The 27,274-nt window shown below is 51.6% G+C and overlaps 1 protein-coding gene across 1 annotated transcript in view; it reads left to right on the top strand.

Annotated features, from left to right (window-relative positions):
• Nucleotides 1-1,327: 1,327 nt before the first annotated feature.
• Nucleotides 1,328-27,274, top strand: part of CABP1 (calcium binding protein 1) — a 27,820-nt gene continuing 1,873 nt past the window's right edge. The window contains exons 1-5 of the mRNA XM_017872111.1: nt 1,328-2,236; nt 20,538-20,568; nt 20,856-20,999; nt 21,393-21,502; nt 21,734-21,881. Of these exons, the coding sequence (XP_017727600.1) occupies nt 1,745-2,236; nt 20,538-20,568; nt 20,856-20,999; nt 21,393-21,502; nt 21,734-21,881 (925 nt within the window). The 5' untranslated portion in view covers nt 1,328-1,744. The remainder of the gene's footprint in view (nt 2,237-20,537; nt 20,569-20,855; nt 21,000-21,392; nt 21,503-21,733; nt 21,882-27,274) is intronic.

Genomic DNA, 27,274 nt, shown 5'->3' with positions numbered 1-27,274 from the left:
TTCACTTCAGCCTCTGGGCAGTTGCTTTCCCAGCCCATCCCATTTTCCTTAATTCCTTGCCTATGGGTAAGTAAAAGCAGCACACAGGGCCCAGCACAGTGGCTCACGCCTGTAATCCCAGCATTTTGGGAGGCTCAGGCAGACAGATCATGAGGTCAGGAGATAGAGACCATCCTGGCTAACATGATGAGATCCTGTCTCTACTAAAAATAAAAAAAATTAGCTGGACGTGGTGGCGGGTGCCTGTAATCTCAGCTACTAGGGAGGCTGAGACAGGAGAATCGCTTGAACCCCAGGGGGGCAGAGGTTGCAGTGAGCAGAAATCGTGCCACTGCACTCCAGTCTGGGCGACAGAGCCAGTCTCTGTAAAGAAGCAGACAGTGCAGAGAAGGATGAACTCTCAGCATGAGTGAAGTGTAATATTGGCAATCTGTTCGTGTATCCTATTGTTTTTTTTTTTGAGGCAGGGTCTCATTCTGTTGCCCAGGCTGGAGTGTAGTGACCCAATCCTGGCTCACTGCAACTTTCACCTCCCAGGCTCAAGTGATTCTCATGCCTACAAGTGGCTGGGATTACAGGCGCCCACCACCATGCCTGGCTAATTTTTGTATTTTTAATAGAGATGGGGTTTCACCATGTTGGAAGGGAACTGGCTTAACTGGATGGTTCCCAGTGTCCAAGCACTGGGCTAGGCCTTTTGTGTGCATAGTATCATCTACTGTTACCAAGAAATTAGTTACGATTATCATCTGCATTTTACAGAAGAGGAGAACAAGACTCAGAGAGGTTGGTGACACCTACCCAAGTTACCCAGATGGCAGGTGGCAGAGCTGGGATTTGAGATTCAAATCAGGCCTGGGAGGCTCTCTGGCTGCCCACCAAGAGCAGGAATTTCGTAGCATCTAGAAAGGCATGAAGGTGAAAGAGGCGACAAGAGCTGGAGGGGCAGCAAATAGGTCCTACCTGAGACTTGACCATCATCAGGTGCTGTCCAGACCTGGCTTCTCTTCTATTCTGAGAACTGATATCCTGTGACTGACTTACCAGGCTCGTCCTAGTCCCCTCGCACGATATTGGGAGTGGAGGCAGCCCTCCACGGAGGCGCTGAGAGCCTTTCCTCCCAGCAGTGTCCTGTCACTGCATTCCGGCCCCTGTGTTTGTAGGCAGTGGTGTCATAGAGTGCCTTCATGCTCCTCGGGTCTCCGGGTCTCCCTGGACCTCTGTGGTCCTCATTGCCAAAGTTGTACCCCCTGGGGAGTGCACCCTGCCTGCATTTCTGGAGGTTCGGGCGGTTCCGAGGCTCTGCAGGAGCCTCCAGGCGTGATAAAGAGCGCTGCCGGCACTCCCGGGGTCTCGGCCTCTTTGGGGCCCCTTGCCAAACCCCTTCCCTCCTCGCGCTCCCGCTCAGCGTTGCAGAGTCCCCTTCGCCGCCAGGGGCCGCCCGGAAGCGGGGCTCCCCAGGGCGGGGCGGGGCAAGGGGCGGGGCGCGGCGGTACCTGGGCTGCCAGGGAGCCGGGGGTGGGCTCTCCGGGGACAGCCGGCAGCGCCCCCAGATCTGCACCGCCAGCCGCCGGGAGCTCCGGGCTCCGGGCATAGAGGCTGCGCTGTCACATGGGCGGCGGCGACGGGGCCGCATTTAAGCGGCCGGGGCCGGCGCCCGCCTGTCCTCGGGCTTGGCTCCCGCGGGGCCCCGTTCTTGCCCGCCGGGGCCCGCCCACGGCCGCACGCGCCGCCCCCGCCGGGCATGCGAGTCGCGGCCCGCGTCGATGAGCTCGCCATCGCCCAAAAGCGAGTTCCAAGACGTCGCTGCTGGAAGGCGGCCGGCGGCGAGCGGGGGCAGCCGGGGCTCCCCCCACGGCCCTGCCCGGACCGGGCTGCCCAGCCGCGCTACCTGGCTCTGCCCGGGGACGCCGCAGTCGTCGGGGACCCAGTTCGCGGAGGCCCCTGTGCTGGCCGGCGCCGCGAGAGGGGCGCGCGGGGAGCCAGCGTGGGCTCCCCAGGCGCACGCGGCCCCGGGAGGCGCTGCTGGCCGAGGCGTGCGTCCCGACCTTCGCCGTCGTCGCCGCTGCCGCCGGCTCGCGGGCGGGATGGGGAGGAACGGGGACTGTCCCCGGCGCTTGGCCTCCGGGGCTCTCTGCGAGCCCCGGGCCGCGGGGACTCCGTTCCAGCCGCCGCGTCCGAGGCGGACCCGTTCCTCCACAGGCTGCGCCCCATGCTCAGCTCCGCCTTCGGCCAGGTAAGGGCCGCGCCTCCCGTCAGCGCTCCCGGGAAAGGCGCTCGGGACCCTGCCGGCCGCGGCTGCGCGTCCACAGCCTCCTCCTGCGGCCCGTGGCCCCCCTCCCCCGGGTCACGCCTCGGCTCACCTCGTCCTCCCCGGGCCGGCGCCCTTGCCAGCATTCCTCCTCCCCGTACCTGGTTCAGCACCCCGTGCGCTGTCCACGCTCCGGGCCTCGTCGGGGCAAGGCCTTTCCCCATAGCCTCCCTCATACCCGCCAGTCCTGGAAGAGAGCGACCTCTACGACCCTCCTGGAGATTTGCGGGGGTCGAGGAGGGGCGCTCCGAGCAGGTGGCGCCAAACCCACTCCTCTGGCCTCTGGCCAGTACCGCCGGGGAGCGACTGAGGAGAGCAAGCGGTTTGGAGTCTGGGGGTCAAGAGAGGAGACCTGAGAGAACATAGAATTACTTGAGGGCGAGGGACACTAGCCACTGCCTATCATGTCCCTGAAGGCCTGGGAAAAGTTAGGAGATTCAAAAATATGAGGAAAGAGAAGAGATATCTGGGTAGGCATGGAGGGACATGCAGAGCTGTGGCTCAAACTGGAACTTTGGAGTGGTTTGGGGAGACTGCCACTCCAGGGATGCCATTGGAAGGGTCAGAAAGGCCAGGTCATCAGTGGTTCCCGCAACCTTTCCCTCAAGAGTCCCAGGCACCTGGGCACCTGCCCTTTGAAAACTGCTCCGTAGTCACAATCCAGGTCTACAGTTGGGGGCTGTGCTGCTGGGGAGACAGCTCAGTAGAAGGAAACCTCTGAACTCCTGAGCAAAAAAGCCAGGGTTTCCCCTAGTTCGGAGTCAGTAATCAAGTCAAACTCATTGGCACAGCTTTGAGACAGTTCTGTGGCAGCCTCTGAGAGGTGTCATGCAGAGGTCTAATTAGAGCGTTTGCATGGTTTGTAGGGAAACAGGGGGGCCTGCGCCTTTCTGTGCTAAGATCTAAAATAAAGAAGCTGTTTCAAGCTCGTGGCTTGCCACGCCGGATCAGAATTCCAAGGAGGCCCTGTGTGTTTTGCTTCAGATCTGCACATTTCTTTTCAAAATACTACTCTGCAGTGGCTGATGCTGGTGGAGGTCTGACATGAAGGCAGCTGCACATGGATTTGGGTTGTGTGGGGCTGCTGTGGTGGGGCCATAGGGCAGCGGTGTGTGGCTTTGTTCCTGCAGGGAGCCCTCGTTAGCCGAGTTAGCTGGAACCAGTTCTCTGGAGTAGAGGTTTGGATGCAGAGCCGTGAGAGTTAGTGAGGCGATGTGTTGGGGAGTTCACTGCAGTGGTTTGTGTTAATGAGGAGGTGTAGGCTGTCAGGGCACTAGTGGTCTTTGGATTGGGGCTGGGTTGCAGCAGGAATGCTGGTTTGTTGAATGGGTGATACCAATTCATTCGTTTATCAATTACTTCTTGAGCATTTATTAAGGAAACCTTCAGGGGTTTCCTTAGTTCCTGTGGTTTGTTTGTTCAGACATTTGCTAGACACTGGGAAGACAACAGTGAACCAGATAGCCAGGGCCCTGGCCGAACCTAGCAGTGTGGAAGGGTAGGTCATTGGCTAGAATCATACACTTTCTGGTTACTCAGTTTGCTGCTGATCTGACTCAGCTCCTGAAAAAAAAAAAAAAGAGTCCTTTCTTTCCTGTCTTGCAGAATTTGCCTACATGAGCCCTTTCTGAGCTCCGAGCATTGTAGTGACGTGCTTTTGTTTCTCCTTCTAATTTCTCAGTCATTAAATGAATTATCCAGCCCAATGTTCTGAAATGTCACCAGGGTCACCTGAGTCAGGAGGAGCTGGAAGTTCCCATCAAATATTTACTACCTCCCTCTGGAAGCTCTTGCCTCTCAGAGCTGCGGGCTTTCACTTTAAAGCCCAGCACATTCCGTTTGGGCTTCCATCTGACACCTCCCAGTCATCTACGTGAGCCACAACAACAAACCCAGGCTGGGACTTTTATGTCAGAGCCTCCAGTCTCCTGTGACAGAGAGGAATTAATCTTTTCTTCCCTTTTCTCTGCATTGAGATTTCGGTTCTTAGAGGTAGGGTCAGAACCAAGAGAAGGCAGATGGGGTTCTGAATACAGAAACTTTTAGTTAAGATCTGCTTAGGACAAAATACAGCCTGGGGGAAGTATAATTTTCATGTCTTCCCAAGTTTGATTTGTTTTTAACTTAACTGAATTGCTTAACCTCATTAAGGCTATTTCTTTTTTAAGAAATATTTTTTATAATAGAGACAGGGTCACACTATTTTGCCCGGGCAGTCTGGAACTCCTGGGCTCAGGTGACCCACCTGTCTCAGCCTCCCAAAGTGCTGGGATGACAGGCATGAGCCACCATGTCTGGCTGAGTCTATTTCTTTACCTGCAACGTAGGGATCATCAGGGTGCCTGGGAGATTAAATGAAATATGGAGAGATAGAGAGAGCTTGGCTCAGGCCTGGCACGGAGCCCTTGCTAAGTCTATCAGTGTTAGTTATTATTCTTGTTGTTGTTATTGTTGATTAACTACCAAGGCCTTCCTCCTTTTCATTTGTCATAACCTCAGAGAGCCAGGGTTCAGAGTGACACTGAAGGCATCAAGATGAATTCCTACCTTAAAGGAAACAGGGATGAAAACTCTCCCAGTGATCTCATAGAGTATCCTTATTGCATATGCATGGGGACTGCATGGTTTTGAGGCTAAGGCATGGAATGGTGGCTTGGGAGATAGCAGAGATGCAAGTTCTAATCCTGGCTCTGTCACTTTCAATCTCTATGACCTTGGGCATGTTATTTTCTCTCTCTGGTCTTGGTTTCTTCATCCAGGAATGAGATTGACAAAAACTGCTTTGCAGTTATTAGGAGGCTTACACAAGATTAAGGATATCAAATGCCTGACTCATAGTGGGTGCTGGATAAAGGGCAGCTTCCATTAATGTTATTGCTGTTATTAATAGGGTAATTGAATGAGGGCCTGTGTAAGGTACTTTGAAAGCTGATTCTGAGCCAGGTGAGGATGGCTATTAAGGGAAGGAGCTGAATGTCAAAGGATCTTCCCTACTCCCTCTTTGTGACCAGCTAAGGACATGCCACCCAGCTGCCTAGAGAAGATGTGATGTCAGAAATTAACTCAGCAGAGGCATGATGACATGGGGCTTTGGGTCTTGGAAGACTATTTTAAGAAACAGGCTTTCTGCTCCTTACCCTGAGCTTGAGAAGAAACATGCCTTGTGGAGGAGGCAAATGTGGATAAAACCCACAGCTTTGTCCCATGTTTTCCATTTTTCCAGCTGTAGAAACATGTCTCCTAATACAGATAAACTATCCTTGTTCCCACGCTGCTTTGCACATAGCAGGATCACAGTATTTAATGAACGAATGAATGAATGAATGAGAGAATGAATGGTATCACCAGCCTCTGGACTTCGGAGGCTTCCTTAGTTCCTGTGGTTTGTTTGTTTGTTTATTTTGAGACACAGTCTCACTGTGTCACTCCAGGCTGGAGTGCAGTGGTGTGATCTTGGCTCACTGCAACCTCCATTTCCAAGATTAAAGCCATTCATGTGCTTCAACCTCTGGAATAGCTGGAATTACAGGTGCCTGCTACCACACCTGGCTAATTTTTGTATTTTTAATAGAGATGGGGTTTCACCATGTTGGCCAGGCTGGTCTTGAACTCCTGACCTCAAGTGATCCACCCGCCTCAACCTCCCAAAGTGCTGGGATAAGAGGCGTGAGCTAACGTGCCTGGCCAGTTCCTGTGGTTTAGATGGGGAGAGAGGCCAATGGTGGTTTTGTTCATGGGTTTAATTGCACTAAGCCTATGTTCCTAAGATAGGGCTGTGTCTATTCCTCACTCCTGCGCCAGTCACGTGTCTCCCTCCTTCTCTCTGAGACCGGTTGGAGCCTCTGTAGCCTTTCTCTGGGTCCTGGGGGGAGGCAAAGTGAAGGTCAGCTTGTGGTTAGCATCAGTCACAGGTGATAGGAGTGGCTTGGAGTTAGTTCAGTGAGAGTCCTCCAGGAGGTGGACCTTTGCCTCCAGCTGTTTTTGAGAGGCAACAATTGCACTTGAGGCCTCAGTCTAGAGCCCACTGAACAGTGGACAAAGTACCTTCTTATCTTCACAGCTACCTGTGAAGGTTAGCATCATCAACCCCCACCCCGCCCCCACCACCACAATTTTAGAAATGAGGAAGGGTTGGCTGGGCGCGGTGGCTCACACCTGTAATCTCAGCACTTTGGGAGGCCGAGGCGGGTGGATCACTTGAGGTCAGGAGTTTGAGACTAGCCTGGCCAACACAGTGAGACCTGTCTCTACTAAAAATACAAAAATTAGCTGGGTGTGGTGGTGGGCGCCTGTAACCCCAGCTACTTGGGAGGCTGAGGCATGAGAATTGCTTGAACCCAGGAGGTGGAGTTTGCAGTGAGCTGAGATTGTGCCTCTGTACTCCAGCCTGGGTGACAGAGGAAGACTGTGTGGAAAAAAAAAAAAAGAAATGAGGAAGGCTGAAGAGAGAGGAAGTGACTTGTCCAAAGGCCATATAGTAAGTACATGGCAGGGCCAGGTGTAGTGGCTCACATCTGTAATTGTAGCACTTTGGGAGGCCAAGTCAGGAGGATCACTTGAGCCCAAGAGCTTGAGGCTGCAGTGAACTACGATTGCACCACTGTACTCTAGCCACAGTGACAGAGTGAGACCCTGTCTCTAAAAATAAGTCAATAAGTAGGTGGCAGGACTGTGCTGAGGACTGTGGTCTGCTTGGCTCCCAAAATACCTGCCTGCTCCGTATGTGCCATGCTGCTTTGGTGGGAAGTCATATAAGTGTGTTCCCTGTTCCTCAGAAGCATCCGCAAAGCACCTCTCATGTTACAGTCCAGCTTTCCCTGAGTGTCTTGGTACCGGGCTCTCATCCAAGTTCAAATGCTGGTGATAGAACTGACCAGGGCCAAAGGCCAGCCTCCCTTCTAATCAGGAATAATCAGCAATGAGTTTATCCTTCTCATCCCTCTGATCCTATTATTCCATTCTAGCACTCAAAGTAGGGCTTCCGGAGGCCCAAAGGCTGCTGCCACAGTGGATAGAGATGTGAGGTGGGGGCATACAACATGCTTCACTCCCTATAGGAAGCCCCACCATTCAGCTTTTGTGTTTTTTGTTTTGTTTTGTTTTTAAGAGACAAGGTCTTGCTCTGTCACCCAGGCTGGAGTGCAGGGTACAATCATAGCTCACTGCAGCCTCAAACTCCTGGGCTCAAGTGATCCTCCTGCCCCAGCTTCCTGAGTATCTATGACTAGGGGCACAGCCACCATGGCTAATTTTAAAATTTTTAATAGAGATGGGATCTTGCTATGTTGCCCAGGCTGGTCTTGAACTCCTGGCCTCAAATGATCCTCCCACCTCAGCCTCTCGAAGTGCTGGGATTACAGGCACAAGCTGCCATACCCAGCTGTTCAGCCCTTTTAAAATTTCCTACTGAAGGCTGAGCCATCTGTCCCTCCTGTCCACCTGCCCAGCTCAAGTTAGCTTAAGTAAGCTTTAAAGCACATAGAAATCCCTGGATTCCTTGCTATCCTCAAACCTCAAGCTAGTATCAGCTCCTGCACCTGCCTCCAAAGCAGGATGGGGTTTCTTCAAAGTGTGTGATTTTTTCATAGGGGCATGGTTTTGCCAGCTCCTGTCTCCTGTTTGCAAGGACAGAGGCAAATCCCCAGGTCGACAAGTGGGTGCTATGCCCGAACTGGCCTGCAGGGGGCAGGAACCACCAGATTTGACTGAGTTGATGCCCTGCTGAACAAATGGATGCCACACTTGGTCTTTTAAAACCAATGCTGGGCAGGGGAAGAGGGTGCGTTCTAGATGCTTGGCACAGTGCCAAGCCCTTTGCATGTATTATCTCATTAGCTCCTCACAAGAGCCCTGTGGGAGGTGCTATTAGAATCCCTATTTTATAAATGAAGAAACTGAAGCCGAGAAAAATCAACATGTACTCCAGGCCACTCGGTTACTAAGCAGCAGACAAGACTTTTTTTTTTTTTTTAAATAGGGACGAGGTCTCACTATGTTGTCCAGGCTGGTCTTGAACTCCTGGGCTTAATGATCTTCCCGCCTTGGCCTCCAAGGATTACAGGTGTGAGCCACCATGCCTGGCTGGAGTGCAATGACGTGATCTTGGCTCACTGCAATCTCCGCCTCCCGGGTTCAAGGGATTCTCCTGCCTCAGCCTCCCAAGTAACGGGGACTGCAGGCACCTGCCACCATGCCCAGCTAACTTTTTTTTTTTTTTTTTTAGTAGAGATGAGGTTTCACCATGTTGGCCAGGCTGGCCTCAAACTCCTGACTTCAGGTGATCCACCTGCCTATGCCTCCCAAAGTTCTGGGATTACAGGTGTGAGCCACCATGCCCGCCCCAAGCTCTTAGCCTCTACATCAGTGCTCCCCAACACCGGCTGCAGGTTAGAATTACCTGGGAGTACTAAGCAACACCAATGTCCAGTGCCCGTCAAAGACAGAATTAAGTCAGAATTTCTGGGGAAGCTCCCCAGTCATGCCAGTCTACAGCCAGCATTGAGAATCTCTGCTTTACACTGTGCTGTTTTGGCCTTTATATATATCCACCCATTCACACCTGGACCTTAACCTGAGCTTCCCTCTGGGGTCCCCAGTGAGCACTATTGTTTCAAAGGAGCCTACATATGGTCTATTCTCTAGATTTTGCCTGCAAGTCTTTCCTGATCCCCTAGACTCAGACAGGTTCCCCTCATTCACGTTCTCAGAGTTTTGTTTACATTTATCTGAAATGTAATCAGATAACCGTGTCCCAGCTCTAATATCTCCTGCCCACCTGCTAGAACATAAGCGTCCTGAAATCAGGAACTGCGTTTCTCTTATCCCCCCACAACGTTCCCAGAGCCAAGCACGGCACCTGACATTTCTCCATTGGACAAGTGATACTTCTTTCTTCCATGTAAATAATTACTGATCCAGTAGCTATTCGGTGTCTCACACTTTCCCATGTATGCTATATAAGCAAGCTAGGGAAGGCCCCATTTTCCAGTGGAGGAAACTGAAGTTCAGGAATGGGAGGCAGCCACCACCCAGACAGAAGCTGGCAGTGCTGGGCGCCGGGGCTCCCGCCTGGAATCCCAGCACTTCGGGAGGCCAAGGCAGGTGGATCACCTGAGGTCAGGAGTTCAAGAGCAGACTGTCCAACGTGGCAAAACCCCGTCTCTACTATAAATACAAAAATTAACCAGGCATGATGGTGTGTGCCTGTAATCCCAGCTACTCAGGAGGCTGAGCCAGAAGAATCGCTTGAACCCAGGAGGCAGAGGTTGCAGTGAACCGAGATTGCGGCACTGCACTCCAGCCTGGGCAACAGAGCAAGACACTGTTATAAAAAAAAAAAAAAAAAAAAAAAAAAAAGATAAGCTGGCAGAGCTAGACTCAATCCTAGTCCTCCCTGTCCTTCCCATTCATCGGAGTCTGCTGACCCCTGCTTGGGTCTGCTTCCTTCATGCTGTTTCCAGGAGACACGCATCATCACCCTCTTTTCTGTTCTTTAGTCATCAATACCCGCTCCCCAGTCTCCTCCTCCTCCATCTCTCCCTCCAGAGGTTTGGCCCAAACAAGGCTGCTGAGTAACTCCCCTGATTAAACCATTGCATGGTTCTCAGCAGCAGCACTGGGGAGGTCAAGGAGTTATCCAGGGACCTCCTTCCCAGCTCCCTAGGAGTGAGCACCCTCCGGGCAGCGCCCCCACCCATCTTCCTAACAGGAGTTCTGAGCAGCCACCCCACACGGGACAAAAGTTCCTGGGAAAGGAGGTTCTCCGGGCTGAAAACTGAGCTAGCGTGCAAGAATCGTCTGCATCGGGGGCTTGGGAGGAGTTCGGCTTCCAGTCTATCTCTGGTGCCCCCTGCTGGAGAAAGATGGGCGCAGGAAACAGGGATACTTGCACTCGGGGAATCTGGCTGGGGCTGTAGGTCTCAAACAGGACATCTGAGGAGTGAGATGAATTCATATCAAAACCCACCCTGGAGGGACGAGGAAGAGCCAGTCACCTAAAAGGCTCCAGCTGTGGGACCTCGAAGAGCGCTTCGTAAAGGGCTTCTTCTCTGCTCGGCACCCCAAGGAAGCTGGGGAGAGGTCTTTGCTCTGGATGAGGCAGGGGGCGAGAAGGAGGAGGTTCAGAGACCTTTTGTTCATGCCCTCTCTGCCTGCGCTGCCTCCGTCATGCTCCCCTCGGGGCCATCTCCTGGTTTCCTTTGGGTCGGAGATACTGCACACAGAGCAGAAGGATCTGATCTGACTGTTGGCTCATCTGCACTGCCGGCCCCCGAGCCTCGTCCCATTTCAGTGACAAGGCAAGTGTGAAAAATGGAGCATGATGGAGACGTCACCAGACCTCCCAGGCTCCCGACTGGAGCCGCAGCTCTCAATGCAGCTGGAATTGCCAGGGGCAGTGAGTGCTTGTCCAGCTTACTGCTCTTTGGAAGGGGCATTCATCTCCCTGAGTGCTTGTGTGTGCATGCATGTGTGTGTGTGTGTTTGTGCGCATGTGTGTGTGTGCATGCACGTGTGTGTGTATGTGCGCATACAAGGCTGTGAGCTGTGCGGCAGGCACCCTGGCTTCGGGGACCCAAACTAGCCAGCTTCCCTTTCTGGGCCTGCTGGCCTAATTCCCAGCCGCAGCTGCCATTCTGGGCCCCCCTCCCTGAGGCCATCTCCCTGCAGATTTGGCAGCGGGGAAAGGAGGGGCCGAGAGAAGGGAAGAGAACCAGAGAGAGGACTGAGCGCTACTCTGATGTAGATGATCCGGCAGCCTTCTCCAGCTTGGCTGCCCTCTGCCATCAGGGCTCCAGGTGATTTTCCCTGTGCCCTGCACTCTCCCCTTCTGCTTTCATCTCCTTAAGAAAGTGCCCAGAGAGTTAAACCCACACACAAACACACACAATCCACCCAAAAAAAAAAAAAATTCAGAGAGCAAGAGCAGGCAGACGAGTGAGAGAGCACGCGCGCAAGAGAGGGCTCACATCCGTCCTGGAGGAAGAACGGCACAGTCGGAGGGAGGCTGGGGTTGGCAGAGACTGGGACAGAAGTCCCTCAGCCCCCCAGGAGCCTCCTTCATGGACCCGGGGATCCCAAGAGGGGCTGCCTCAACTTAGGATGGGCAACTGTGTCAAGTCTCCACTGAGAAATCTCTCAAGGAAGGTATGTTTCTGGAGTTTCCAAGCTCTGGGGCTGGGGATTGGGGGTATCTTACCATCTGTCCCAGAGGTTGGGGACAGAAAGGGTGGCTGGAGCTTGCTACCCTTCCCAGGGGTTCTGTCCAGGGCTGCCTCCCTGCTCCTACCCCGGACACCCTCCTACTGCCGTTTTCTGTGTCCAGGCTTTGGGCATGGGGGTGAGGGTGCAACTGTGTTTGGGAATTTGCACAAGGCTTGGGAAAGAAACTGTGTAACTTTGGGGTTTCTGGGGTGTAAAATGAAAAGGGTGGAACCTTAAGATGTCAGTGAACTTGACTGGCACCTTAGTCATTCGAGGGACTGGCCAAGTTCCTTAAAACCGGCAGAATCTGAAGACCCTTCCCAGCAGCAAGGCCAGGGACTCATTCATATCCTTTGAGGGTCTGTGAGCCTCTCTGATGACCTCTAAGCCTTCAGAATTGTGGATTTTGAAGTAGATCTCATTGCTACTGAAAGGACCCAAACAGAGTATATCCCCTTCTGCCCCAATGATTCTTGAGTTAAGTCAGAGTATCTCAAATAGGACCTGAGTGGTTTCAGGGCCCAGGAGTTTTTCCACTAAGAAGTAGGCCGCCTGGGCGATGTGTTGAGCAGGGGTTGTGTATAAGTCACTTTCTGTAGTGGCTTTATCGCTCATACACTTGGAATGTTTTTTTTTCCAAAAATTCCTTTTAGAAAGAAAATGATCATCTCTAAAGCATCTTTCCTGCAAGGCTGGTTTTGCACCTATAGGGTTTTGGGTTAGGTGGGCTTTGCCTATTTTTCTAGCCCTCTGTAGCCAGGCCATAGAAGAGACTCAGATATTATTTAAAGGAAGAGGGAATGATGGAGTGGTTTTCCTCCAATTCTTCCATTTTCCAGAAAAGGAACTTCATTGACATTCAGAGGGGAGGGGTTAAGTGACTTACCTGTGGCCTCAGGCGAGCTGTTGGCGTCTCTATCCCCAACCCCATCCTATCTCGGTCAGTTTAACAGCCTCTCAATTTAGGACATTTCGGGCTTTTCTGCTTGTTGCCTTCCTCATTCGGCTAAGCTGCTCACATCAAATTCCTTCTCATCTTTGCTGCTCTTTGGATCCTTCCAAGGGTTTGTTGTTTCTTCCGTGCACACCTCCCCCATAATCTGGTATCTTCTTAGGGGAGTCTTCTGCATCGGAAGTGGCCTCCGCGCTGTTCCAGAGAAGCAGAAAGTGATCTGAATTAGCCCTTGTAATAGGTTCCATCCAGAGCCTGAGGAAGTGAACTTAAGAACAAGAATCATCCTTCTGTCCCCCCCATCCTCCCTTACACAACAACGTGCTTAAGAGTCAGACTACACAGGCCTCCTCTTTCTGGTCATGTGACCTTAGACAAATTACTTAACCTCTCTGTTCCTCGATTCCCTTGTCCATCCATCAGTTGGGCATACTAATATCCACCTCTTAACGTGATTCTGAAAATGAAATAAAGTTCTGTGCACAGTGGCTGGTCTATAATAGTCAATAAATGTTAGTATTCTTGTCATCATAATCATAATTGTTCCACTCTGGGTTTTAGAGAAGAGGGATGGAGGAGTAACAGGAAACAGGAGAGATTTTCAGTCTATAGAGTAAAAGAGAAAAAAAACTTACTGCATTCAGTTTCATGTTTCTATCATATTCTTAATAATTGCTTTTTTTTTCTAAATATCTACAACATACCTAATGCCTGTTATCTCATTTTCTCTTTTCTACTACATAGTCATTTTGGCTATTTTATAGAGAAAGAAGCTGGACTCAGAGATAGAGCCTTCCTAAGGTTACACAGTCGATAGGAAGCAGAGCTGGGATTTAAACCCTAGTCTGTATAAAATCAGAGCTGGCATTTTATTTTTATGTTTTCCTCAACGAGAGGCTGCCTCTCTCTTTCCCCTGCTGTCAGAAATGTTATTCATAGATTTCTGGATCTGACCTTAGAAGTCATCTAGTCCAAATTCCCGCTCAATGCATCAGTCCCCTCCCCGCTCACCAGGCTCTCCCTCATTCAGCTTCTCCTTGAAGACCTTCATTCAGTGAGAGGGAGCTTTGACGTGCATACTCTTGGCCAGCTTGTGTTATTAGAAAGCTGTCAGGTCATGAGGCACGCTTGCCCCTCCTGTTGCTATGCCACACTTAGGAGACGTCACCTTGGTGCCAGGAGAAATTGTCTGTCCATGGGCCGCTGCCCACTTGGCTTCCTGAGCAGTATTTGGGGAACTGGAAATGGTGAGTGGCAGCCTGCACCAGGCTCAGAGCTGGGCAGGACCAGGCTGTCAGGTGCCATCATTGGCCAGAGATGAATTGCAGCCTCTGGGGTAACTTGGTGCCAGGCAGTATTATGATCAAGAGATGCAGTGGAAATTCCCCAGCCACCACTGCTCCATTCTTCATGGGAGCAGATTCCTCTCTATCCTTCTCATTTCTTTCCTGATTGGCAGATGCTCCCCCACTTCCTTTGCAGCCAGAAGTAAATGCCTTCTGGCACCCAATATCTCTTAAATTACATCACTACCACCACCATCATCATCGCCATCATTGCCATCACTATGGCAACGCTATTTATTCACCTCCTCTTGCCATGCCCTAGCCACCATGCAGAGCACTTTGTGTGTATAACTCATTTACTAGTCGCAGGAATCCTGTGACTAGTCATGATCGTCTCCCATGGTATGGAGAAGGAAACTGGAGCACAGGGAGGTGAAATGACCTGCCCAAGGTCACACAGCAAGCAAGTGGCAGAGCCAGAATTTGTCCCTAAGACTGTTTGAGCCCAAAGCCAGCAGACTAAACTGCCTCTTAAAGTTTTTTTTGTTTTGTTTTGTTTGTTTTGAGATGGAGACTCGCTCTGTCGCCCAAGCTGGAGTTCAGTGGTGCATCTTGGTTCATTGAAACCTCCGCCTCCTGGGTTCAGTGATTCTCCTGCCTCAGCCTCCCAAGTAGCTGGGATTATAGGCGCCCGCCACCACACCCAGCTAATTTTTGTATTTTTAGTAGAGATGGGGTTTCACCATGTTGGCAGGCTGGTCTTGAACTCCTAACTTTAGGTGATCCACCCACCTCGGCCTCCCAAAGTGCTGGGATGACAGGCGTGAGCCACCGCGCCCGGCCTGCCTCTCGGAGTTCTGTGCCACCTGCTGCCTCCCCACCTTCCTGGGTTATGCCATCTCTGAGCCAAGTGCAGAAGATTCAGCCAGAAACAAAAACGCTGACTCTCTGAAGACACCTCCTGAGACTGGTTCCTGGGTTCGGCCAGTCACTGTCATCTCAGGCATGCTTTGATCTACTCTCCCAGATGCGAAGGTCTCTTGTTCTGCCTTGCTCTAGTCTTGTCTCGCTCTAGTCTAGATCCCAGAAGTCTGAGTGAGTGAAGCCGAGGCTTTGAATCACAGCTGTTTGGGATATAAAACCGGGGTGGGGGGCCCTTGACCGGTCTGACATCCCTTAAGTTCTGGGATCACCTAAAATGGACATTTATGGCACTCATCGAACTTGGCCCTGGGACTGAATTCCTTCACCTCCAGCCTGAGAAGCTGCTTCCCCTTTGAGGAACCAGAATACTGCACCACCCTCTCTAGGCCTGGAAGGGGCTTAGGAAGATGGAAGGGAGTCTCGGTCTGTAGCCCCATAGGGCTTTGGGGAGAGGAAGCAGGAGAGGACATGGTGGGCAGGGGGTTGTTCTGCATCTCAGCCTGGAAGGACAGGCTGCCCCTAGGTTTTGGGGTGTTCTCCTAGGCAGGGCCTTCTTTGCCTTGGAGGAATCTGGCTGCAAGTAGAATGCAGTAGGATGGAAGGATAGGGTGCGCAGACCTGCAGTTCTGAGACACAGCCCTCAGGGTTTCAGCTCCTGTCGCTCCTTGGGAAGGTCTTACTCTAGCCAAATCCCCCCACATTGAAGGAAGGTATGCAGGTTCCAGGCTGAAGGCAGAGTGCAGGAGCTGGATTCTGGAGAGGCACTGGGCATCCCGGGAGGTCGGGGAGAACTGAATGTTGTGTCTGGATGCTGCTGTTGTCCTAAGGGGAAGGTCTGTGGGCAGTGCTGACTTTTTATAGCTGCATGGGAACCTTCAGGGCGGAGGACCGGCTGGTCAGGGCCTGGGAGCACAGCTATATTAGGTAAGCAGAGAAGGCCCCTGCCTTAGCCTCTAGAGGTCCGGCACTCTGGGACAGGCAGGGAGCCAGGGAAGGCGGGAGGGAGGAAAAGAACTGGTGGATGGTAGAGAGTATCTAGTCTTGAAATCACAAACTGGGTGGAATCCTACCTACAGCTGTGCCTCGTGTGGCCCACCTGGTGCTTTAAATCAGATCTGGTTACACCGGGCTGGAGTTAAGTAGTGCTACCTCTTCAGAGGGGGCACCATCTCAGGCTAGGTGCAGTGGCTCACGCCTGTAATCCCAGCACTTTGGGAGACTGAAGCAGGAGGATCACCTGAGGTCAGGAGTTTGAGACCAGCCTGGCCAACATGGTGAAACCCCATCTCTACTGAAAATACAAAAAAAAATTAGCCCATATGGTGACGGGTGCCTGTAAACCTAGCTACTCGGGAGGCTAAGGCAGGAGAATCACTTGAATCTGGGAGTCAGGTTGCAGTGAGCCGAGATCACACCACTGCACTCCAGCCTGGGTGACAGAGTGCACTAGCCACAAAAAAAAAAAAAAAAAAGGAGGGGGCACCGTTTCCACTTTGCCCCAGTACCCCCCTCTCACACCCTGCCTGCTTCATTTATGTCAGCAATGGTACCTGCGTGTGCAATCTCCGGTCTGGCAGACCAGCCGAGCCTGGTCTCCATGCTGCCAGCTCCGATTGCCCTCACAGCCTTCCAGCGGGGATCTGGCTGGGGTAGGGCAAGTCCGTTTGGGAGCTGGGAGGAATGACTTAGCCCTGGAGATTGATTGAACTGGGATGTTGGGAGCATTTTGGAAAAGGATGTTGTTTTACTAGGCTCTGAGTGAACACTTGCCATTGGTTAGAATAGAAGCCCCCCGCTGCTCCTGTCTCTTCATGCACATGGGTGTGTGAGTCTGTGCATATGTGTGTGCCTGTGTGTGTGTGTGTTTGTGCACTGTGCATGTGCCACACAGAGGGCATCACATTCAGCTCTCGCCGGAACCACCATTTCCGTCAAGGATTGGAGACTCCGTCTGTTGGAATGATTTGATGCCTGTGCACGCTCAGGGCTCTCTGAACTCCGCTCCTTGACTCTCAGGGTCCCCTCTTGCGGAAAGCCCCTCCCGGGACCAGGAGCCACGCTGGGCAGGGAGGTGACAACCTGCCTCTCTTTTGCATTTGCTTGGTGTTGGCTGAAGATGTGCCAGGAGGAACAGACCAGCTACATGGTGGTGCAGACGAGCGAGGAGGGGCTGGCAGCCGACACCGAGCTCCCAGGACCGCTCCTGATGTTGGCCCAGAACTGCGCAGTCATGCACAACCTGCTGGGCCCTGCCTGCATTTTCCTGCGCAAGGGCTTCGCTGAGAACAGGCAGCCTGTACGTAAGTTGGCCCAGTGGAGCCCGCTGAACTCGGCTTCACAGGGCGTGAGGAGGTGCTGGGAGGAAGAAGGAGTCTATACAGAGCTCACACCCCCAACTTGTGAATCTGATCCCCAAAGTTTTCCACTCATGGCTACAAAGTGCTGGTGAGTCCATATCCACCAGCAAAATAATAATAATAAAAATAATATCAGATACATTGTTATGAGCACTTACTAGGTGAGCCCTGTGCCTAGTGTGTTGGCGGACTGCCTTATTTAAGCCTCAGAGCAACTCTAAGAGATAGGTGCTTTTATCGTCCCCATTTTACAGCTGAGAAAACTGACTTGGGCTGGGCACAGTGGTTCACACCTGTAATCCCAGCACTTTGGGAGGCCGAGGTGGGTGGATCACTTGAGGTCAGGAGTTTGAGACCAGCCTGGCCAACATGGTGAAAGCCCATCTCTACTAAAATACAAAAATTAGCTGGGCGTGGTGGTGGGCGCCTGTAATCCCAACTACTTGGGAGGCTGAGGCAGGAGAATCGCTTGAACCCAGGAGGCAGAGGTTGCAGTGAGCCAAGATCGCGCCACTGCACTCCAGCCTGGGCAGCACAGTAAGACTCCATCAAAAAACAAAAGAAAGAAAGAAAAAAAGAAAGAGAAAGAAAACTGACTTGCAGAGGTCACATCCTCAAGGTAACAGCTTGGTGGTGGTAGAGGTAGGGTTCACACTTGGATAGTCGGACTCAAGAACCTCTTGTGCTCCTAATGACAACTCTGTATATGTGGCACTATCCGGTAGAACTTTCTACAATGATGGAAATATTCTAAATTCCATGCTGTCTGATACAGTAGCCACTAGCCACATGTGGCTATTGACCACTTGAAATGTGGCTAGTGCAACTAAGGAACTGAATTATGGATTTTATGTTATTCTTACTCAAATTTACATAGCCACATGTGGCTAGCGGCTACTGAATTGGCCAGCTTTCTACAAGTAGCTAAATAGTTCAAAGAGAGGAGAGGACTAATGAGGATGTTGTAGAGGTAAATATTTGTAGGTTGCATTTATTGAATGCCACGTGCTAAACATTTTAATAGTTTGTCTCACTGAATGCACACTAAGGCCCTGTGAGGTGGGAAATGGTATTAACCCATTTTACAGATGTGGAGACTGTGGCTCAAACCACAGAGTGACCTGCCTGAGGAAGCAGATCTGAGCTTCATACTCAGGTCTGTCTGCCTCTAGGGCCCAAGTGCGTCTCCCCAACCACATGAATTGGGGAGAAAGGCATGTTCCTGCACCGCATTCCCACCTGACCCTGAGTTGCTGCACGTGATCTTCCTGGCACATTAGTGGGCATCCCTGGCTCTACTCCAGGGCAGAGAACACACATCGCTACTGCTGTGCATGGGGAGTGTGATCCGAGGACCAGCCGTCAGTGCTCAGCAGACCAGCTCTGGTGGCGGGCACACCCTGTGAAGGGGCACCCGGCTTTGCTGCCCCCTGAGCTCTGGGTGTACAGGAGGAACGGAAGGGGCTGCGATGGAGTCAGGAATGCCTGTTCCTCCTGAGTCCTGCAGAACTGGGCCCTGGAGAAGTGGGAGGCTGCTTAAGGCCTGATGCATGGGGTCCTAGGGAGTGTGCTCTGCACATATGTGTACACACGTGCTTACTTGCTCGCTTTCACTGACTGCTGGGATGACCCGTTGCACAAAACATCCTTTTTGGTTACCCAAGAACGTCTAGGACCACATGGGTTTGTGTTGGAATGGCTGTGACCTACCCTTGAGCCAGGCACCATGACCAGCTTTTTGTTTGTTTGTTTGTTTTTGAGACAGAGTCTGACCCTCTTGTCCAGGCTGAAGTGCAGTGGTACAATCTTGGCTCACTGCAATCTCTGCCTCCCAGGCTCAAGTGATTCTCCTGCCTCAGCCTCCTGAGTAGCTGGGACAACAGGCGTGCACCACCGTGCCTGGCTAACTAAAACAGGTGGTTTTTTTTGGTAGATATGAGGTCTCACTATATTGCCCAGGCTGGTCTCGAACTCCTGGCTTCAAGTGATCCTCTTGCCTTGGCCTCGCAAAGTGCTAGGATTACAGGCGTGGGCCACCGTGCCTGGCCCATGGCGAACTTTATAGGCGAACGTCCATGCAGTCATCTTGAAGACACGCCTCCCTTCGGGTGACTCCTGGCAGAGCTGGGAGCTTGCAGCCTGCTCCCTCCAAGCTCACACACACTCTCAACGCTGTCCTGCCACACAGAGCCACCTCTGAGCTCTTGGTCCTATGCACCTGGTTGTCCCATGAGATGTGACTCAGCACCCCTTCCCTTTCTAGATGATCTGCAGGTTTTCTGGTGTTGTCTTTTGTCCTGGGGCCAGTTTGGAGTGACTGTCTCCACCCACCCTGGCCCCGTTGGCTGGAACGGCCTGCATGCACAGTGGAGGTGCCACACGCTCACTATGGCATGCCCGCATGTCTGTGTTCACGAGAGGTATGCCCATAGCTGTGTGAGCCTCTTCAGGATGGGCACACCTGCCTGGTGTTCTCCCTGCCCAAAGGCAGAGAGCTGCAACACGGGGGAGGCTGGACACTGAAGGCCACTTTTAGAGTGTACTAACCAGGTCCAGCTGGGCACCTGTACCCATTTCATGCCTGTCTGTCTCCCTCCTGGGCAGGCCTGGGACAACTGGCACCTCACCAACCTGAGCTTCCTCCAGGCCTGCGCCTTGGAGACGTCTCTGCCATCTGTTCTGACGCCTGGATTCGGGGTTGCCTTGATTGCCCAGGAGACCTGGGCACTACTTGAGGTTGGAGACATGTGCTTTTTGGACCCTGGCTGCAGCCAGAAGCACTGGTGGCCCCCGGGGTCCTATATGGTGTCCTGTGACAGGGCAATGTATAGGGATGGGGCTCAAATTGGAGAAGGTGGAGCAGTGCCTGGGAAGCAGGCACAGCCCCATTCTGCTGCCATGTCTCCTCCTGACTCCTCCCTGTCCTCCTACCCCTACTTCAGGACGGCCCTGCCTTCTCTCCCGTCCGCGCGCCCCACCTGTTGTCTTGCAGCCTCTCTCGCCCTGCCCCTCCTGTTTCACTGGGTGGTGCTCTCTTCTCCCTGTTGTGGCCTCCCTGGACCCTGTTTTATTTGCAGGTTTTTGCCACCAGACCAGCTCTGTTCCCTGACTCATTCTTTTTGTTTGTTTTTTTTTGAGACAGGGTCTCACTCTGTTGCCCAGGGTGACAGAGTGCCATGGTACCATCACAGCTCACTACAGCCTCAAACTCCTGCTCATCCATTCTTGTATCTGGAACAAGGGGCTGGAGGCGCAGAGGTTCTGTGCCCAGGCTGGTGGGGCTGGTGACTCTTTGGGAATCTCTTGTTAGCGGTCCAGGAGCTTCCATGTCTAAGCGAGATGTGGGGCTTTCTTTTCCCCTCAAGGATCCGATCCAGGCACACTTCTGCTGCATCCTCGTCACCTCCTACCCAGTGCCTGCTGCCACTTGGATGGCCCCCAGGTTAGATATTTTGTGACTTCCAGATCCCTTGTCGCGGCTAATAGGACATGTTCTTTTGTTTCAGGATAGATCACTGCGACCAGAGGAAATCGAAGGTAAAACTTGGCCCCTTGGGGGAAAGGACTGCCTAACCCTCCATGAAGGTGTGGGAAGGGAGGTTGATGGGAAGAGAGGCCCCTGGGAATGGGGCCTGATGCAACACGGGCTATCTTCTGTGAAACCAGCTGCTGAAGGTGTGCACAAAAGGCAAGAGAAATACCCCAGCATCCTGGGAAGCTCCTGGGCCCCTCTTTCCACACTGGTGGGCCTTTGGGCTGCCTTTGCCCACAGAGGATCTGCAGGTCCTACCCTCAATGACATCCACCTTTGCTCACTTCCCCAGAGCTCCGAGAGGCCTTCAGAGAATTCGACAAGGACAAGGATGGCTACATCAACTGCCGGGACCTGGGCAACTGCATGCGTACCATGGGCTACATGCCCACTGAGATGGAGCTCATCGAACTGTCCCAGCAGATCAACATGAACCGTGAGTCCCTCTACCAGGCACCTGTGTCCCTTCCGGTCCTCACCCTTGCTGTCCTCTGCAGTCAGACAGGACTGGCTTCAAATTCTGCATCCACCTCTTTCCAGCTCTGTGATCTGGGGCCAACCACTTACCCTCTCTGAGCCTCAGTTTCCTCACCTGTAAAATGAGGGCCGAACTGGAGGAGTGGAGCCCAGAAAGTAGATTAGGGAATATCTGTAAAACAGCCCAATAACTGGCTCACAAGAAGAACTGAACAGAGGGCTCCTGTTATTATTAAGTGTTTCTCTGTCTGATGAGCAGTTCAAGGAGGGGTTGCCCATTCTGTCAGTTGTCTACTTGGAGACAGGGAATGGGTATTATCGGGGATGACCTAGCCCTTTCCTCTTTTTCCAGTGGGTGGCCACGTAGATTTTGATGACTTCGTGGAGCTAATGGGGCCTAAACTCCTGGCAGAGACAGCAGATATGATTGGTGTAAAGGAACTGCGAGATGCTTTCCGAGAGGTAACGGGCAGAGGCAGGCAGGCATGGGGGCAGCTATTGGAATCCTATCTGCAGGGTAAATACTTCAAAAGAAGCCTGAGCCTCAAGTCCCAGATCAGGGGAGGGAGCTTGGGCAGAGAAAGGTCTCTGGTAAAGGGGGGAAATGACACTGGAGAAGGAGCTCAACTTTGGGACCTGATGCTGCCAATCGCCCTGTTGGGGCGACCTCTCCTTCCTTCCTGCCTTCTCTAGTTTGACACCAATGGTGATGGGGAAATAAGTACCAGTGAGCTGCGAGAGGCTATGAGGAAGCTCCTGGGCCATCAGGTGGGACACCGAGACATAGAGGAAATTATCCGAGATGTGGACCTCAATGGGGATGGACGAGTGGACTTTGAAGGTAGGTGGGGCTTGAAAGTGGGAGAGAAGTAAGCCAGCAGTGGCCATCCATGGAGCCCTCCAATTGTGTATCCATCATGTAACCTATCAATCCACCCTAACTTTCCAACCCCCAGCCCTTTCATCCTCCTATCCCTCCACCCATGCCCCCCTCTAATCCACCTCCCATTCCTTCCCTATGCATCTCTTCATGCATCTATCCATCCATCCATCTATCCATCCTCTACCTTTCCATTCATCTGTCCATTTATCCATCCATTCATCTACCTATCTATCCATCTGTCCATCATCCATCCATCCATTTATCTACACGTCCAGTTGTATCCATCCATCCATTCAATGTACGCTATCTATCTGCCATCATCTCATCCATCCATTTACCATCATGCCATCCATTCATCCATCCCATCCATCCATTCCGCCGTCCATTTCCATCATCCATCCATCCCATTTGTCTACATATCTATTCCATTGGCTACATATTATCCCATCTGTCCATCCATCCATCCATCCATGCCACCATCCATCCATCAACCTATCCATCATGCTGCATTCCATCCATCCTACCTAGTTCATCTATCTGTCCATCTTCCATATCTGTCTTGCTGTCTCATCCATCTTTTCTTTTCCTTTTTTTTGAGACAGAGTCTTGCCTGTCACGAGGCCTGGAGTGCATGGCACCATCTTGGCACTGTAACCTCTGCCTCCCAGGTTAAGCGATCTCTGCCTCAGCCTCCCAAGTAGCTGACTACAGTGCCACAGGCGGGTTTACGCCTCCATGCCCAGCTAATTAAAAAATTTTTTTTTTTGTAGTTTAGAGAGCGGGGTTTCACCATGTTGCCCCAGGCGGGTCTCGAACTGCGAGCTCAGTGCAATTCACCCCTCTCGGCCTCCCAAATTAGATTATAGCATGACCACCGTGCCCCAGCCCCTATCCTCCATCTTTTCATGCCGTTTATCTCCTTATCTGTCCAGAGCCTAGTTTATCCATTCCTCCATCTCTAACAATCATTCCTATAGCTCATTTAATCTCATGCATTTACTGTCCATTCATGCATCTATTATTCTCTCTACATTCATCCAGACTCTATCCACGTATTGTCATCTACGCATATCGATCCTCCTCTACGCGTTCTACTTCAACTTCCATTCACACATTCACATCTCTGTTGGTCATGTATATACTTCTACCCATACTTACATTGATCTATGCATCTATCGTTCTGTCATTTCCCATCATATCCAGCTACTCATCCATTCACCCATCCCTATGTCCATCTGCACCCATCCTTCTCTGTCCATTTATCTGTCTATGCATGAGTATGCATCCATCCACAGTAGGTGTTTTCTGAACATTATGTTCCTCAACTTGACACTCAGGCTCCCTAAGATCTGACCACAGCTCACCTCCCCAGACCAATTCACAATCCTTCATTCGCACTCCACCAAAATACCTGTGACCAGTGAACCTGCTAGGGTCTCTCTTGAATACTCTGATTTTTTTTGCCAGGAGGGTTTTTTTTTTTTTTTTTTTAGAGAAAGTCTCACTCTGTTGCCCAGGCTGGAATGCGGTGGCAGGATCTTGGCTCACTCACTGCAAACTGCATCTCCCAGATTCAAGCGATTCTCCTGCCTCAGCCTCCCAAGTAACTGGGATTACAGGCTCCCACCACCATGCCCAGCTAATTTTTGTATTTTTAGTTGAGACAGGGTGTCACCGTGTTGACCAGGCTAGTCTTGAACTCCTGACCTCAAGTGATCCACCCGCCTCAGCCTCCCAAAGTGCTGGGATTACAGGCATGAGCCACCGTGCCCGGCCACCAGGAGGGCTTTTATCGTGTTCTTTACCTGGGCTAAGTTCTGTTAGCCCAAGGGACATTCTTCATGACCCGACAGTGGGACTCCTTCCTCTAGCACCTTCCCTGGTTCCTCAAACTGAACTTCCTCTTTTCTGGGTTTTCACAGCACTTCAGACTCACCTGTTCTTCACACTGACCCCTAACTGCTGGTTAGAGTTGTCTTCCCAATTGACTCTGAACTTTGAAAGAAGAACCCTATTTTTTAAATATCTGCATTTCCTGCGTAACACAGCTAGTGTTCAGTAAAAGGTTATTTATTTATTTATTTATTTATTATTTTAAGACAGGGTCTTGCTCTGTCACCCAGGCTGGAGTGCAATGGCGTCATCGCGGCTCACTGCAATCTCTGCCTCCCGGGTTCAAGTGATTTTGTGCCTCAGCCTCCCGAGTAGCTGGGACTATAGGTGTGCGCCACCACGCCCGGATAATTTTTTGTATTTTTAGTAGAGACAGGGTTTCACCTTGTTGGCCAGGCTGGTCTCGAACTCCTGGCCTCAAGTGATCCACCCGCCTTGGCCTCCCAAAGTGCTGGGATTACAGGCATGAGGCACAGCGCCCAGCCTCAAAGGCTTTCTTGTTAAAGAATCAATAATAATCATAATAGTTATCATTTACTGTACACTTATGTGCAGTCATTGTACTAAGTAGCTTTACACATATTATTACATTTAATTATCACAGTGACCCTATGGGTTGCATTATTATAACCTCGTGTTAGAGATGAGGAAACTGAGGCTCAGAGAAGTAATAGAACTAGCTCAAGATTGCCCGCCTATTAAGAGGCAGAGCTGGGGCACAGCCCCAGGCCTGAAATCACAGCAGAATGCAATCTTGTGCATGACACCATGCGAGGCACTAGGGGATACAGGGAAAGGGTAAAATGTTGACTCTGCGCACCAGGAACTTGCATGCTGAGCAGAAAGACAAGATAAGCATGTGCCAGAGATTGTGAGTGTCCAGCACACAAAGGTTGGGAGGTTTTCTCTCAGGAGCAGTCAGCCTTCAAGGCCGGGGAGCGTGGATAGTTGGATAGAAGGCTTTATTGTCACCAGATCCGAAAATCTCAGGTCTCCCTGTATCCAGGTAGTGCCCACCACAGATGATAGCCTTGCTCTTGAAAGCCTGGCATCCCCCATTCATCCTACGAAGATGCATTGTAAATCTGCTGTGTGCTAAGATCTAGTCTCTGCCTCGAAGAACCCAAGCCCAGCAAGAAAACCAGAGAAAACAATAGCGTAATCCATGTGTGCTGGGGGAAACATAGGCGGCTGCGATAGACGGGGCACCTGTGCCAGGCTGCAGAGAGGGGTTAGGGAAGACTTCCTGGAGGAGGTTATAAGCAATCAGAGCCCCCCAAAATGAGAAGAGCCATCAGGTGAGAGGGAAGGGCAGGTATTTACCCAAATGAGTTGAAAACCTATGTCCACACAAGTCTGTACATAGATGCTTACAGCAGCTTTATTCATAATTGTCCCAACTTGGAAATAACCAAGGTGTCCTTTCAGTAAGTGACGGATAAATAAACTGTGGTACATCCAGACAATGGGATATTGCTCAGTGCTAAAAAGAGATGAGCTAGGCCGGGTGCGGTGGCTCACGCCGGGAATCCCAGCACTTTGGGAGGCCGAGGTGGGTAGATCACTTGATGCCAGGAGTTTGAGACCAGCCTGACCAACATGGTGAAACCCTGTCTCTATTAAAAATACAAAAAAAGGCTGGGCGCGGTGGCTCAAGCCTGTAATCCCAGCACTTTGGGAGGCCGAGATGGGCGGATCACGAGGTCAGGAGATTGAGACCATCCTGGCTAACACGGTGAAACCCCGTCTCTACTAAAAAAAATACAAAAAACTAGCCGGGCGAGGTGGCGGGCGCCTGTAGTCCCGGCTACTCGGGAGGCTGAGGCAGGAGAATGGCGTAAACCCAAGAGGCGGAGCTTGCAGTGAGCTGAGATCCGGCCACTGCACTCCAGCCTGGGCAGCAGAGTGAGACTCCGTCTCAAAACAAAAAAAACAAAATACAAAAAAATTAGCTGGGTGTGGTGGCATGCACCTGTAATCCCAGCTACTTGGGAGGCTGAGACACAGAATCACTTGAACCTGGGAGGCGAAGGTTATAGTGAGCTGAGATGGCACCAGTGCACTCCAGCCTGGGCGACAGAGCAAGGCTCTGTCTCAAAAAAAAAAAAAGAAAGAAAGCAAGCGAGAGAGAGAGAGAGATGAGCTATGTGGCCATGAAAAGACGTGGTGAAGGGGGACACAAATGCATATTACTAAGTGAAAAGCCAATCTGAAAACACTGCATACCATATGATTTCGTCTATATGACATTCTGGAAAAGGCAAAACTATGGAGTCAGTAAAAAGATCAGTGGTTGCCAGGGGTTGGGGGGAGGGAGGGATGAATAGGCAGAGCAGAGAGGATTTTTAGGGCAGTGAAACTATTCTGTATGAGGCCAGGTACAGTGGCTCATGCCTGTAATCCTAGCATTTTGGGAGGCCGAGGCAGGAGGATCACTTGAGGTCAGGAGTTCGAGACCAGCTTGGGCAACAGGGCAAAACCCTGTCTCTACTAAATACACAAAAACAAAATTAGCCAAGCGTGGTGGCGCATGCCTGTAGTCCCAGCTACCTGGAGAGTTGAGGCGGGAGGATTGTTTGAGCCCAGGAGGTCGAGGCTACAGTGAGCCGAGATTGTGCCTCTGTACTCCAGCCTGGGTGACAAAGTGAGACCCTGTCTCAAAAATAAATAAAAAGAAAAAGAAACGATTCTGTAAGATGCAACAGCAGAGGATGCATGTCATTATACGTTTGTCCGAACTCATAGAATGTGCATCACCAGCAGTGAACCCTGATGTAAACTGTGGTCTCCGGGTGATAGCAATGTGTCCGTGTAGGTCGCTCAGTTATAACCAATGCACCCTCTGTGCGGAATGTGGTCGGGGTGGGAGGCTATGCATATGTGGGGACAGGGGTTGCAGAAAAAAATCCCCATACTTTCTACTCCATTTGACTGTAAACCTAAAATTGCCCTTAAAAAAAAAGAGAGGCCAGGCGCGGTGGCTCATGCCTGTAATCCCAGCACTTTAGGAGGCCGAGGCGGGTGGATCACGAGGTCAGGAGATCGAGACCATCCTGGCTAACACGGTGAAACCCCGTCTCTACTAAAATACAAAAAATTAGCCGGGCGTGGTGGTGGGCGCCTGTAGTCCCAGCTACTGGGAAGGCTGAGGCAGGAGAATGGCGTGAACCCGGGAGGCGGAGCTTGCAGTGAGCCGAGATCACGCCACTGCACTCCAGCCTGGGCAACAAAGCAAGACTCCATCTCAGAAAAAAAAAAGAAAGAAAGAAAGAAAGAGAGAGAGAGAGAAGGGGCTGGGCACGGTGGCCACACCTGTAATGCCAGCACTTTGGGAGGCCAAGGCAGGAGGATTTCTAGAGCCCTGGAGTTTGACGTTACAGTGAGCTATAATCATGCCACTGTGCTCCAGCCTGGGCGACAGGCGAGACTCTGTCTCTACATAAAAAAAAAAAAAAAAA

Source organism: Rhinopithecus bieti, unplaced genomic scaffold, assembly GCF_001698545.2.
Source record: "Rhinopithecus bieti isolate Rb0 unplaced genomic scaffold, ASM169854v2 scaffold_6776, whole genome shotgun sequence".
Lineage (NCBI taxonomy): Eukaryota > Metazoa > Chordata > Mammalia > Primates > Cercopithecidae > Rhinopithecus > Rhinopithecus bieti.
The sequence above is the reverse complement of the archived record's forward strand: the minus strand, read 5'-3'. Positions and strand labels throughout refer to the sequence as shown.